The sequence below is a fragment of the Castor canadensis genome, chromosome 16 (genome assembly GCF_047511655.1).
Source record: "Castor canadensis chromosome 16, mCasCan1.hap1v2, whole genome shotgun sequence".
Classification (NCBI taxonomy): domain Eukaryota; kingdom Metazoa; phylum Chordata; class Mammalia; order Rodentia; family Castoridae; genus Castor; species Castor canadensis.
The window spans coordinates 14,868,639-14,880,268 of NC_133401.1; the positions used below are offsets into that span (position 1 = coordinate 14,868,639).

At 46.0% G+C, this 11,630-nt stretch overlaps 1 protein-coding gene across 1 annotated transcript; it reads left to right on the forward strand.

Annotated features, from left to right (window-relative positions):
- Nucleotides 1-3,549: 3,549 nt before the first annotated feature.
- On the forward strand, nt 3,550-5,959 carry Tex101 (testis expressed 101). The gene is made up of 5 exons (XM_020172065.2): nt 3,550-3,613; nt 3,739-3,873; nt 3,992-4,174; nt 5,489-5,617; nt 5,739-5,959. The coding sequence occupies exons 1-5, from the start codon at nt 3,550-3,552 to the stop codon at nt 5,957-5,959; spliced, it is 732 nt and encodes a 243-aa protein (XP_020027654.2).
- Nucleotides 5,960-11,630: the final 5,671 nt, after the last annotated feature.

Here is an 11,630-nt window from a genome sequence, read left to right on the forward strand (position 1 = left end):
GTCCCTGCTTTAGGTAGTTTTCAAATAAGATCTCCTGTTTATGCCTAGACTGAACTGGACCACAATCCTCCCATGCCAGCTTTTTTGTTGGTTGAGATGGGATCTTGTGAACTTTTTGCCTGGACTGACCTTAAACTGTGATCCTCCCAATCTCCACCTTCTGAGAACCTAGGATTACAAACAGTGAGCCAACACATCAGGTTCTAAGATTTTTCTTTATTGCTACTTTCCCTAAATCCAGCCACAAATGGTTGTTTGGGTTTTGCAACAATGTATCAGTTATCTAGTGATAAATAACTAACCTTCCCAAATATTCACTTAAAACAACAGTCATTTCAGCTGTCCATAATTCTAAGGACCACCCCTGAGAACTGGACGCAGCTCATGGTTCTGCTGCTTTGAGCTGGAGACACTCTTGTGGTTGCATTTGTCTGGCAATTTGATTGAGACTGGATGGACATCATGGAGTCATTCTTGCCTCACTGTGGGAGCTGACTATGAGCTGGACCTCTCTTAAGTGGTTTCTCAACTCCATGGTCCATCCAGATGTCTTTAGGTGGTGGTCTGCAAGCAGCAAAGGAGGAGAAACTCCAATGTTCAGTAATGGCTTATAAGCTTCTGCTGTCTCATTTTTGCGGATGTCTCATAGAATAGGAGGAATCTGCCCCATGTACTACCTATAAAAGAGTTTTCACTGAAAAATTGCAGTTTTCTTGGCATAGAAGCCTGCCTGGAATTTCGTGAAGTTCCTTTGGTTTCTTGAGAGCTGGAGACTTGAGAACATTTCATTGTGTCAAAGAACGTCTAACTGCTTGGGGTTTGAATCTGTTGGAGGAAGTAGATGAGTGCGTTGACTCTCCTACTTTTTTGTCATATTCATTATTAGAACTTTTTTTTGGAGTGTTTTTGATGACTCTGAAAACTGAACCTAAAGAAAAATTTACTCTGTAATGGTTCACGCCTGTAATCACAGCTACTTGGGAGGCAGAGATCAGAAGGATCATGGCTCAAGGTCATCCCAGGCAAAAGTTAGTGAGACCCCATCTCAATAAATAAGCTGGGTGTGGTGTCATGTGCCTGTGATCCCAGCAATGCAGGAGACATAGGTACAAGGATCATGGTCTGAGGTCAGCTCTGGGCAAAAACGCAAGACCCTACCCGAAAAATAACTAAAGCAAAAGGACTGGGAAGACACAAAGAAAAATAAATACATGAAAGAAAGTAAAAATAATAAATTTAAAAGGGTTGGGGTTGGGCTCAAGTGGTAGGGTGCTTCAAGGCCCTGAGTTCAAACCCCAGTACCACAAAAAGAAGAAAAGAAGGAGGAAGAAAAGGAGGAGGAGGAGAAGAATGAAATTTATTTACTCTTACTTCATTTACACCAGTGGATGAAGTTTTAAGCTTACATTAATTCATTTTATATATTTTTTTGAGACAGGGTCACACTATGTAGCCCAGGTTGGCCTCCAACTTACAATTGTCCTGCCTCAGCTTCTCAAGTGCTGGGATTATAGTCATGCATCACCATGTTAGGTTCACATTAATTCTTATTGCCTACTTTTCCATTTTAGACACTAATATGTTTTCCATCTTTACGAATACCATAAAATGAATAAAAAACACATAAAAGTGCCCTATAACCCTGGCTAGGGTAAGGCTAGCAGATATAGGCCATTCACTTTAGAAAAAAAATTATTTACTTAAGTTTGTGGATTTTGATACTGAAAATCTGTCCCCCATTCCCAGGTTCTAACTCCTATGCTGTGGAAGATTAGCAGGAATCATTTATGATTTAATTAAACAGCAAGTATTTTCAACTACTATTTTTTGGGACACTGGGGTTTGAACTCAGGGCTCCACACTTGCTAGACAGTCCTCTTCCTCCCTCCCCCTCTCCCTCCCCTGTGAACTGTGTTCAATTCCACAGCACCACCCACACACAAAAAAGAGAGAGAAGAAAAAGGAGGAGGAGGAAGAAGGAAGGGAAGGGGAGAGGAGAAGGGAGGGAGGAAGGAAGGAAGGGAGGGAGGGAAGGAGGAACTGTCAGGAATACAGAAGGGGGTAAGGGCATGGGGAGAAGACAGGGTGAACAGAGGTGACTACGATCAAAGTAACTTATATGCAAGTGTGAAAAAGTCATGCATGGCAGTTGATATACACTAAAAGAAAAATGAATTCTCATCCATGCACAAGCCTGAATGGCCTGCTGCCCTTGGGACTGACGAGGATGAATGGATTACATATGCAAATAACCTGTGCTCTCACCTGGTTACTGCTCATGCATACCATGGAGGGACACCTAAAGTGACACTGAAGAGGCTGTGCCTCTATCCAGCCTCCAGGACCGTGGAGGAAGCTGGGGCACCGATGCCATCCGAGGATGACGCCTGGCCACCATGTGAAGAGTGAGGAGGCCAAGTTGAGTCCCAGTGGCAGGGTTACTGGGTTGGAGCTGGAGCAGGGCAGGGCTAGGAGCTTGAGAGGCCGTCTGATTCCATGGGTAAGGGAGAGTTTAAGCAGAGACACTCAGCCCACCATGAGAAAAAGTGAAGCAAGATCGCTTGCAGATGCACCGCCTCCCTTCACAGTGTGCGTGGGACAGCAGAGACTAGCACGTGCTCTTTTGCCAGCCCGCCCAACACAGGCGTTCCGCGCATGCGTGCATCTGAGATTGCCAGGAATTGGCTTCGCAGGGGGCCAATCAGACGCAGCGATCCTACAGGCTCCTCCAATGAGCCCGTCCAACGCTTTTGCCTCAACCAATAGGACTTCGGGTGTCCTGAGAACAGCCCCGCCTTCCGTGAGCTGGTTTCTAGAGAGCGCCAGGTTGCGTGAAGGCCAGCCACACGGATCCTTCCTTAGCGTGAGGCTCTGGTGAGGTCATCTGGCCGCCAGGAAGAGTTCGGCTGCCTAAAGGGGAAAAAATAAGTAAAAAGAGGAGGCGGGAGAGCAGCTCTGCGGGTCTAGAGGAGAGCGAGGCATTGGGCCTGGGTCCTGAGTCTGAGGGAGGAGGCTGGGCCTGGACCCCGGGGCTGAGGGAGGAGGCTGGGACGCCAGGTCTAAGAAGGGCCAGGCCTGTTGTGTCCTTTGGGCCAAGGCCACTAGGACCCAACCTCCTTGATTTCTAGGAAGGACAGCACTGGCTCTCAGAACCTCAGAGTGTGGAGCCCCAGGGCGGGGGCCTGAGATACTGAGGCCCGATGAGCTCTGCATTAAACCTGGACTCCTGAGTCGGGGGCTTAGGGTCTTTGGGCCCAGCCTCCCATATCCAGAAGTTGAAGGGCACCTGGGTGCTGAATTTCTTGGTCTTAGTGAATAGGTGGCTGGGTCCAAGAACACATCCATGAAAATAGAAATAATGAGCTGGTTTCCTTGCACTAACTCACAGGCTACTTGAGGACAGAGACTTCTGAGGTCCTGGTCTTAGATACCATAAAATTTACCCTAAAGTCAGCATTTTCCAGAAATCTAGATTGAACCTAGTTGAAGAGTTGCCTTTTCCATATCAAAGCACAGATCCTGCTCAGCTCACACATTCTAGAAGAAGCCATGAGAGCCTGCCCTATGCACAATTTGCTGTTCCTCTTTCTGCTGGCCGTGTCCTCGTTGGCCTGTACGTATGTGGGGCGTGGGAAGGAACAGAGCAGCTGGGTCAGAGGGTGGATTTATGTTTACAAAAGGGATGGCTGCAGCCCCACACAGACAGGCAGGTGCTCACCTTTATCTCTTTCTTCTCAGTGGCCCAACAAATGCATTGTCACTTGGGTACATCTGTGACTATAGAAAGCAAACCATCAAACTGGACCACAGAGAAAGTTGAGACTTGTGACAATGGATCCCTTTGCCAGGAAACTATACTGTTGATCAAATCAGGTAAAAGGAGAATTGGGCAGTTGAGTTGAGCGGGAGAGAGAGTGACGATGCTGTTTTCCCTTCCCCAGGCCAAACATGACTCCCACCATTCACCTTTCTCCCTCCTGTCTCATCACAGGGCCCAAGACAGCTGTTTTGGCCACTAAAGGCTGTATCTCTCAAGTGCTAGAGGGCGTGACTTTTATCCAGCACTTTGAATCCCCTGACCTGACTGCAGTCTCCTTCAGCAATTTTTGTGAGGAGTCACTTTGCAACAACAAAGAAAATGTCTTTCACTTTTGGAAAACACGCAAGTTCTCAGGTACTCTGAAAGAGGGGAGATCAGTGCTAACAGAAACGCCATGAACACCAAAAGAGATTATTTCTTCTCTCTTTGTGCTCTTGCTTGGCTTAGGCCCAAGTGAGCCATCCACAAAAGAACCTCCCAGTCTAATTGACTGTCTTTTTGTGAATTGTTGCCTTTGTAGTCTTAAGAAACACTGCTCAGGACAGAGGGCCATCAGCAAAAGGCTGGAATGTAAACAGGGTCTGTGTTTATTAAGCGATGTCTCTGATTTTTTTCTGAGCAGGGTGGTGGCATTATTCATGTAACAATTATTGGTTCCCCATTGCTGGGTGACAACAGCTCAATTCCCTAATGTGGCCTCAAGGCCTACAGTAATCTGGCCTGTCTATCTTTTTAGCTTTGTTTCCCTCTCTTTCCTCTTTCATTTTTTGGTGTTATATCTGGGACTAATACTCAGAATTCTTAACAATGGAGAGAGTATAGGCCATTAAAAAAACAACAGTTCAGCTCTACCTGTGCCTACCACCTGCCTATCAACCCTGCAACTTCTCACGGTTCTTCAGATCCACCAAGCTAACTCACATCTCCTGGCCTTTGGCCTTTATGTTTTTCTACCTCCACTAAACCCCACCCATTTGCACCTAGCCAACCTCCATTCATCCTCCTTTTCAAGTTAGGTTTCAGCTCTTTGAAGATATTTACCAAATTCTTAGTGTGTGTTTTGAACTCAGGGCCTCATGCCTGCTAGGCAGATACTCTCCCACTTGCTGCCCCCAACCCTTTTTTGCTTTAGTTATTTTTCAAATATGGTCTCATGTTTTTACTTTGGCAGGCCTGGTTCACCATTCTCCCATTTAGGCTGCTGCATAGCTGGGATGACAGGCACATACCACCATGCCTAGCTTTATTGGTTGAGATAGGGTCTCACTACATTTTCTCCTGGCTGACCTTGAACCCTGATCCTCCAGATCTCTGCCTCCTAAATGGCTTGGATTATAGGCATGTACCATTGTACCCAGCTCCACATTCTTTCAGGTAGTTAGGTATTTCTCCGTTCTTTTGTCATTATACTCTGGACTTTGTACCTACTGAGTTGTATTGTAGTTTTTACTCCCATCTTTTCTACTGTGTCACCACAACTAAGCAGAATGTGGAAGTCATGTGGATTAGGTTCTGACACAAAATCAGCTCGGAAAGGATGGGAAGGCTGCAGCAGTGAGCTTGATTAGAGGACCTACACAGCACAGGCTTGGGGAAGAAAAGGCAGCCAGGAGAGACTTCTTCAGATGCAGGACACAGCCTTAATTGTCCCCCTCTTTCTTCCTCCAGCTCCCAATACCTCAACCATGCTCCACTGCCCAACCTGTTTGGCTCTTGGGTCTTGTACCAGTGTTCCTTCTCTGCCTTGTCACCGCTATGCAACTCGGTGCTATCGAGGAAGAATTGGGCTCACTGGAGGTAAAGTGAAATGAAAATCTGATGAAGTCATGAGTTGGAAAGCCAGACTGCTGAGTAGAGATGTTCTGGCCCTCCGGTTTCCTAACACACTTCTGTGTCTCTCCATCCATTTGCTCCACAGAAGGCATCAACATGACTGTGGATGTCAGAGGCTGCACAGACATGACTGGTTGCAGGCTGATAGCTGGACTTACCAGAATAGGACCCATATCAGTGAAGGAAAAATGTCTGCCCCAGCCTGCCCTTCAACCTCGAAGAGCCAGAAGTGGGGCGCCATGGCTGCTGGTTTCAGTCTGGAGGTTAGAGCTACTACTGTCACTGCTGCTTGTCCACTTTTTCTGAGAGGGCGCTCTGGGCCTGGTCTCAGAACGCTTGACAGCTGGCCATCAGCAAGTAAGGTGCAGGTGGAGATTTGAAGGCAAACAGAGAGAGATGCTGCATGTGTATTTGATGTGTTTAATAATAAATTTTTTCCTGTGATTTCTGTATGCCTCAAGACTTGAAGTGGAATTTTAATGCTGAAAGAACCTTTAAAATGTCTTCTCTAATCCATTCATTTTCTAGACAGGGAATGTGAGTTCTGGAGAACTCACATTTTGTTCTATGGACAAAACTGAGCATGGTGGTACATGTCTGTAATCCCAGCACTCAGAGGCTGAGACAGGAGGATTGTGAGTTCCAGGTGAGTCTGGGCGATGCAGTGAAACCATGTCTCAAACAAACAAACAAAAAATCATAGAGTCATGGGCAGAACCAGGACATGAATTTAGGCATTTTAGATCTTTTGATCTAAAGTTTTTTCTTTCACTAACATGCTAACTTCTCTGTAGTGCTTCTAGCCCAATTTTAAGGCCTAAGTCATTGCTTTGTGGTTCTAAAGGAGGTATGGCAAAATGAGAAAAATCAGACTCTAAACTCTCTGATTATGAGTGACTTCCCTGTGTCCTGTCTGACCCTTGCCTGCTCTTCGTCATTCCCTCCTGTGAACGTGGCTTACTTATTATTTAGCAGTCCTCCCACGGACAAAGGGAACATGAGAGAGAACTAAGACTTGGCAGGGTTTGATGAACATGACTTGGGAGTAGTAGGTCTTTTATTGGAAAAATTTTTAAAGTTTTTTAGTCTTATTTGAGGCTTAATAAAATCTTATTGTAAATAACTCAAATGATAAAGGAGGGATAGAGCAAGGTAAGAGATGGATAGTGTAGGCAGGAGACAGACCTGTTTTCATCTTTTTAAATAGCAGCTTTAGGGCTGGGTGTGGTGGCTCATGCCTGTAATCCCAGCTACTCAGAGGTGGAGATCCAGAGGCTCTCAGTTCAAGACCAGCATGAGCAAAAAGTTAGCAACACCCCATCTCAACAAAACAAGCCAGGCATGGTGGCACGCACTTGTGATCCCGTACTGAGAGGCATAGGTAGGGGGTCTGAGTTTGGCCCTAGGCAAAAACACAAGACCCTATCTGAAAAATAAAGCAAAAAGGAAAAAACGGTGATGGGGGGGCAGCTAGAGGTGCAGCTTAAGTGGTACAGCACCTGCGCAGCAAGTGCAAGGTCCTGAGTTCCCAGCACTGCCCCCTACACAAAAGGCTGTGTTGATGCCTAATTGACACACAGTAAACAGCACTGGAAATAGTAGGAGAAGCTTAATGCAAACTCTTGTTCCCCTCTGAAAAGACTAGGGAATTTGGCTAAGAACCAAGTTCTTTCTAGAAAGTTCTCTAGTTCTAGCCGCTCTCTTGCAGCTAACGCTCTACTCCATTTGCAAAATCTTGCTAAAGGGACAGGAAAGACAGCAAGTCACATTGTAACTTAGGAGAAACAGAAGTTTTGGAAATAACCATTGAGGCCATGGCTGGTAAGTAGTGTTGGGAGTTAAAAACAAAACAAACAACAACAAAAAACAGGTGTTCACCAAAGGACACCAGCTTCTAATAGAACAGAAAACAGTCGCAAGAGAAATTCCCCAGTGGATGGAGGAAGCATGTAGTTTCCAAAATTTTGTTCCGTGAATTGTTTTGGCATTTTAAAAGCTTTTCTTACAATAAACCAAAAAAGCTTGTATGGCAAATATTCAGCTCACAGACTCAATTGTGTAAACCTTTAATGTTTTATGTAAAGGTATATATTGATCCATTGATTTTAAATAATTTTATCCAAATCCCACATCTTTCTTTTCATTTTGGCAGTACTGGAGGTTGAGCTCAGGGCTCCACCCCTTTCTGCTTTAATTATTTTGAGGTCGGGTCTCACTTTACATCCAGGTTGGCTTGGACCATGGTCCTCCTATTTATGCCTCCTACATAGCTGGATGACATGCCTGTGCCACCACACCAAGGTTTCATTAGTTGAGATGGGGTTTCCAAAACTTTTTGCCGAGGCTGGCCTCAAACCACAATCATCCTGATCTCTGCCTCCCGAGTAGCTAGGATGGCACAATCCCACATTCTAGCACATTCTTCACCCTTGGCATAAACAGTCACATCAGGGTGTTCTCAGTCATAAATTAGTTGATGTAGGCCTTTGCCTTTCCGTTCTCATCCGGGGCATTTGCTCCAGTCCTGGTGGGACGAAGGTGTCTCTCAAGCTGGTCTTGCCGCTCATGTCCAAGGTCTCCTGGAAGCCAGGAACTCAGCTTCCATTCCTGGTGGTGTCTGTAGAGGAACTGCCCAGGCTGACTGGGCACAGATGGGCACCACACAGGCCCAGAGCTCAGAGGTCTGCTGTTCCCTCAGTGACTCCTGGAAGCAGCCTCTTCCAACTGCTGTCAAGTCCTTTGGGGGCGCCCCAGAAATCCCACAGAGCTCGTGGAATTCTCTGGAGAGCTGGAGAAAGAACTTGGTAGGAACTTGCTTCCTCCCACACACTGGGCAGGAGATGCATCTAGGTCCTGGCATTTGTCATCCATGACACACACATTCTTCTTCAGTCTTGTGAGTGTTGCAGCATTCTCCCCATAAATCCTTCATCAGTACACTGAAACTCAAAACCCCGTGTCTTGCCTTCTCTACTTCAATGTACATAGCCTACTTTGAACTTCAAGTCTGACCTTTAAGATACTTCTGCCTTAGCCAGGTATGGCGGCACACACCTAAAATCCTAGCACTCAGGAGGCTGAGACAGGTGTGTGGAAAGTTCAAGGCCAGTCCAGACATTCATATTTGCCTCTTTCAATGTCTATGGTACATAGAGTAGGGGAGACGGGCACTGAGTGCCTGTGCTCTCCCTCAGTCACTCGCGTCGAGGCATTCTTGTCTTGTTTGGGTTCTTTGTTTATGAGTTGTGTGCTGGGTACCTCTATTCCACCATCTTGGAGTCCTCCAAAAATAATCCTTTATAACTCTTCTTTTGAAGTGCCCTCTATAAGTTCCTTCCCTGTCCCCCCTTCCCTGCAAAGACCCGGATCAGGTCCTGGTTGGCTCATGGATGCTATGAAGACAACAGCACAGCTGGACAAACTAACTAGCTTCCATGGATGCTGGCGGTTTCGGTATCTCTCGGGCAGGCTGGGATAGCATACCAATGGCTCCCTGCCTTCCTCTTTCCTTCCTTTGAGGAGGGGCCCTTGTGCTTGCCCTTCGTTCTATCCTTCAGCCCCTCTCCCAGGTCCCATCAGCTGCTGCTGCCTCCTGGACCACAGAGCATTCCAGGGAGCATCTTAGAATGGAGGTGTGGCTCAAGCGGCAGAGCACCTCCCTTGCAAGCCAAAGCCTTGAGTTCAAATCCTGGTCCCACACAAATAATAACAAAGCAAAACAAAAAAAGGAATATTTTATTTTATTTTTGTTGTGCTGGGGTTTGAACTTGCACTTGCTAGGTAGGTGCACTATAGCTTAAGGCATCACCCAGCCCTTTTTGCTTTAATTTTTCAGATAGGGTCTCCCTTTTGCCCAGGACCTGCCTCCAACTGACCTCCTCCTACCTACAGCTTCCTACATAGCTGAGACTATAGTGTGTGCCACCACACCCATCTCTCCACTCCTCGAGAGTATTTTAAACTTAACAAAAATGAAAAGACAGCATCAGATGTTGTGAGATGCTGCTAGGCAGAATACCTGGGAAGTGTACATCATTGAATAGCAATATGAGCAAAGGAGAGAGTTATCAAAACAATTACCTCAGCTTCCACAGGTGAAAAAAAAAGGAGAGCAAAAGAAACCCAAGTAAGCTGAAGAAATGAAATAATTTAAAAACCCCAGGCCAGGAGTAATGGCTCACACCTGTAATCCCAGCTACTTTGGAGGCAGAGATTGGGAAGATCAAAGTTAAAGGCCAGCTTGGGCTAAAAGTTAGACCCCATCTCAACAAATAAACTGGGTGTGGTGGTACATATCTATAATCTCAACTACACAGGAGCCATAGGCAGGATCAAGGCCTGAGGGTGGCCCCAGGTAAATCAAGACCCTATATGAAAAATTACTAAAACAGCAAAGGCTGGATGTGTGGGTCAAGTGGCAGAGCCCTGTTTAGCAAGCTTGAAGCCCTGAGATTAAGCACCAGTACTACCAAAACACAAAACGACAGAAGAAAATAAGAGTCAAATTAGAAACCACAGCAAAGAGAATATAGAATTTTCCAAAAATGGTGTGATACCCATGCGCAACAATACCACTTGGCATGCACAAGTTTCTGGGTTCAATCCCCAGCACAGGAGAAAACAAAACCTCACATGATAAACAAAAGTTACCTCAAATGGATTCTAGATCTGTAGACATAAGCTAAAACTACATTTTAGGAGACAACCAAAGAAACTCTTCATGAATTTCGGTCAGGGTTAGGCAGAGTTCTCAGACCAAAGCACAGTCCACAAAATGATAAATCAGACTCCACGGGTCAGGACTTTCATTGTGGGAAAGGCCCCATGAAAAGGATGAAGAAACAAGGTACAGACTGGGAGGACATACTTGCTAACTACTGTGTGACAAAGGTTCACATGTAGAATACACATACAGTCATGGACCATGAAACTGTTCCGGCTAATGACAGACCACATACATGCTGGTGATTACAGTGGAAGGCCAGACATGTTGGTGCACACCCATAATCCCACCTAATCAAGAGGCAGAGGTAGGACAATCAGAGTCTGGATAAAAGCACAAAGCTTCATTTGAAAAATAAACTAAAAGCAAAAGGGTGTGGTACTCACACCTATAACCCTAGCTACTTGGGAAGCTAGAATCATGGTTCAAGACCAGCCTGGACAAAAAGTTTGTGAGACCCCATCTGAACCAATGACTGGGCACAGTGTCTCATGCAGATCATCCAACTACATGGGGAAGCACAAATAAGAGGACTGAAGTTCAGGCTTGCCAAGGCATAAAACAGCACCTATCTCAAAAATAACCAACCCAAAAAGGACTCTGGCTGTGGCTCAAGTGGTAGAGTGCCTGCCTAGCAAGTACAGGGCCCTGAGTTCAAACCCCAGTACTGCCAAAAGAAAAAAAATGTCTTGCAGTACTGAGGACCTCACAAATGCTAGGCAACCACTCCATCCTTCGGCCATGTTCCCAGCCCTTTTGTTTGTGCTTTGTGTTTGAGACAGGATCTCACTAACTTTACCTGCATTGACTTGGATTCCCTACCTCTGCCTCTCCAGTAACTGGGGTTACAGGTGTGTGTCGCCATACCTGGCTTGTATTTAAATTCTTTTCTGTAAAACAATATGCTGGGTTATACTGGCGTAGGCTCAGACACCTGCTGTGAATTGCGTCCTTGGTGATGTGAGTTTCTCTTCCACTTGATTTAATCTTGTGTTTGGTTCATCCTGGCCCGAAGAGCAACAGGCTATACCATATATCTTGTGATAGTTTGGATCCTGAATGTCCTCCAATGGCCCATGAATTAAAGACTTGGGCTCCAGGAGGTGCTGTTGGAAGGTGGTGGAACCCTAGGAGGTGGATCATGGTGGGAGGTCCTTAGGTCATGGGGATGCACCCTTGAATGGGATTGGGGGACCCTAGCCCCTTCCTCTTCTCTCGTTTTTGTGGGACTGGAATTTGAACTCAGGACTTCAC

Excerpts from the sequence above, each read along its gene's own strand:
- Tex101 (XM_020172065.2), top strand. The coding sequence starts at position 3,550 with ATGAGAGCCTGCCCTATGCACAATTTGCTGTTCCTCTTTCTGCTGGCC. Across the intron at positions 4,175-5,488 it reads GAAAACACGCAAGTTCTCAG|CTCCCAATACCTCAACCATG; the intron begins GTACTCTGAAAG and ends TTCTTCCTCCAG. Across the intron at positions 5,618-5,738 it reads AAGAATTGGGCTCACTGGAG|AAGGCATCAACATGACTGTG; the intron begins GTAAAGTGAAAT and ends TTTGCTCCACAG.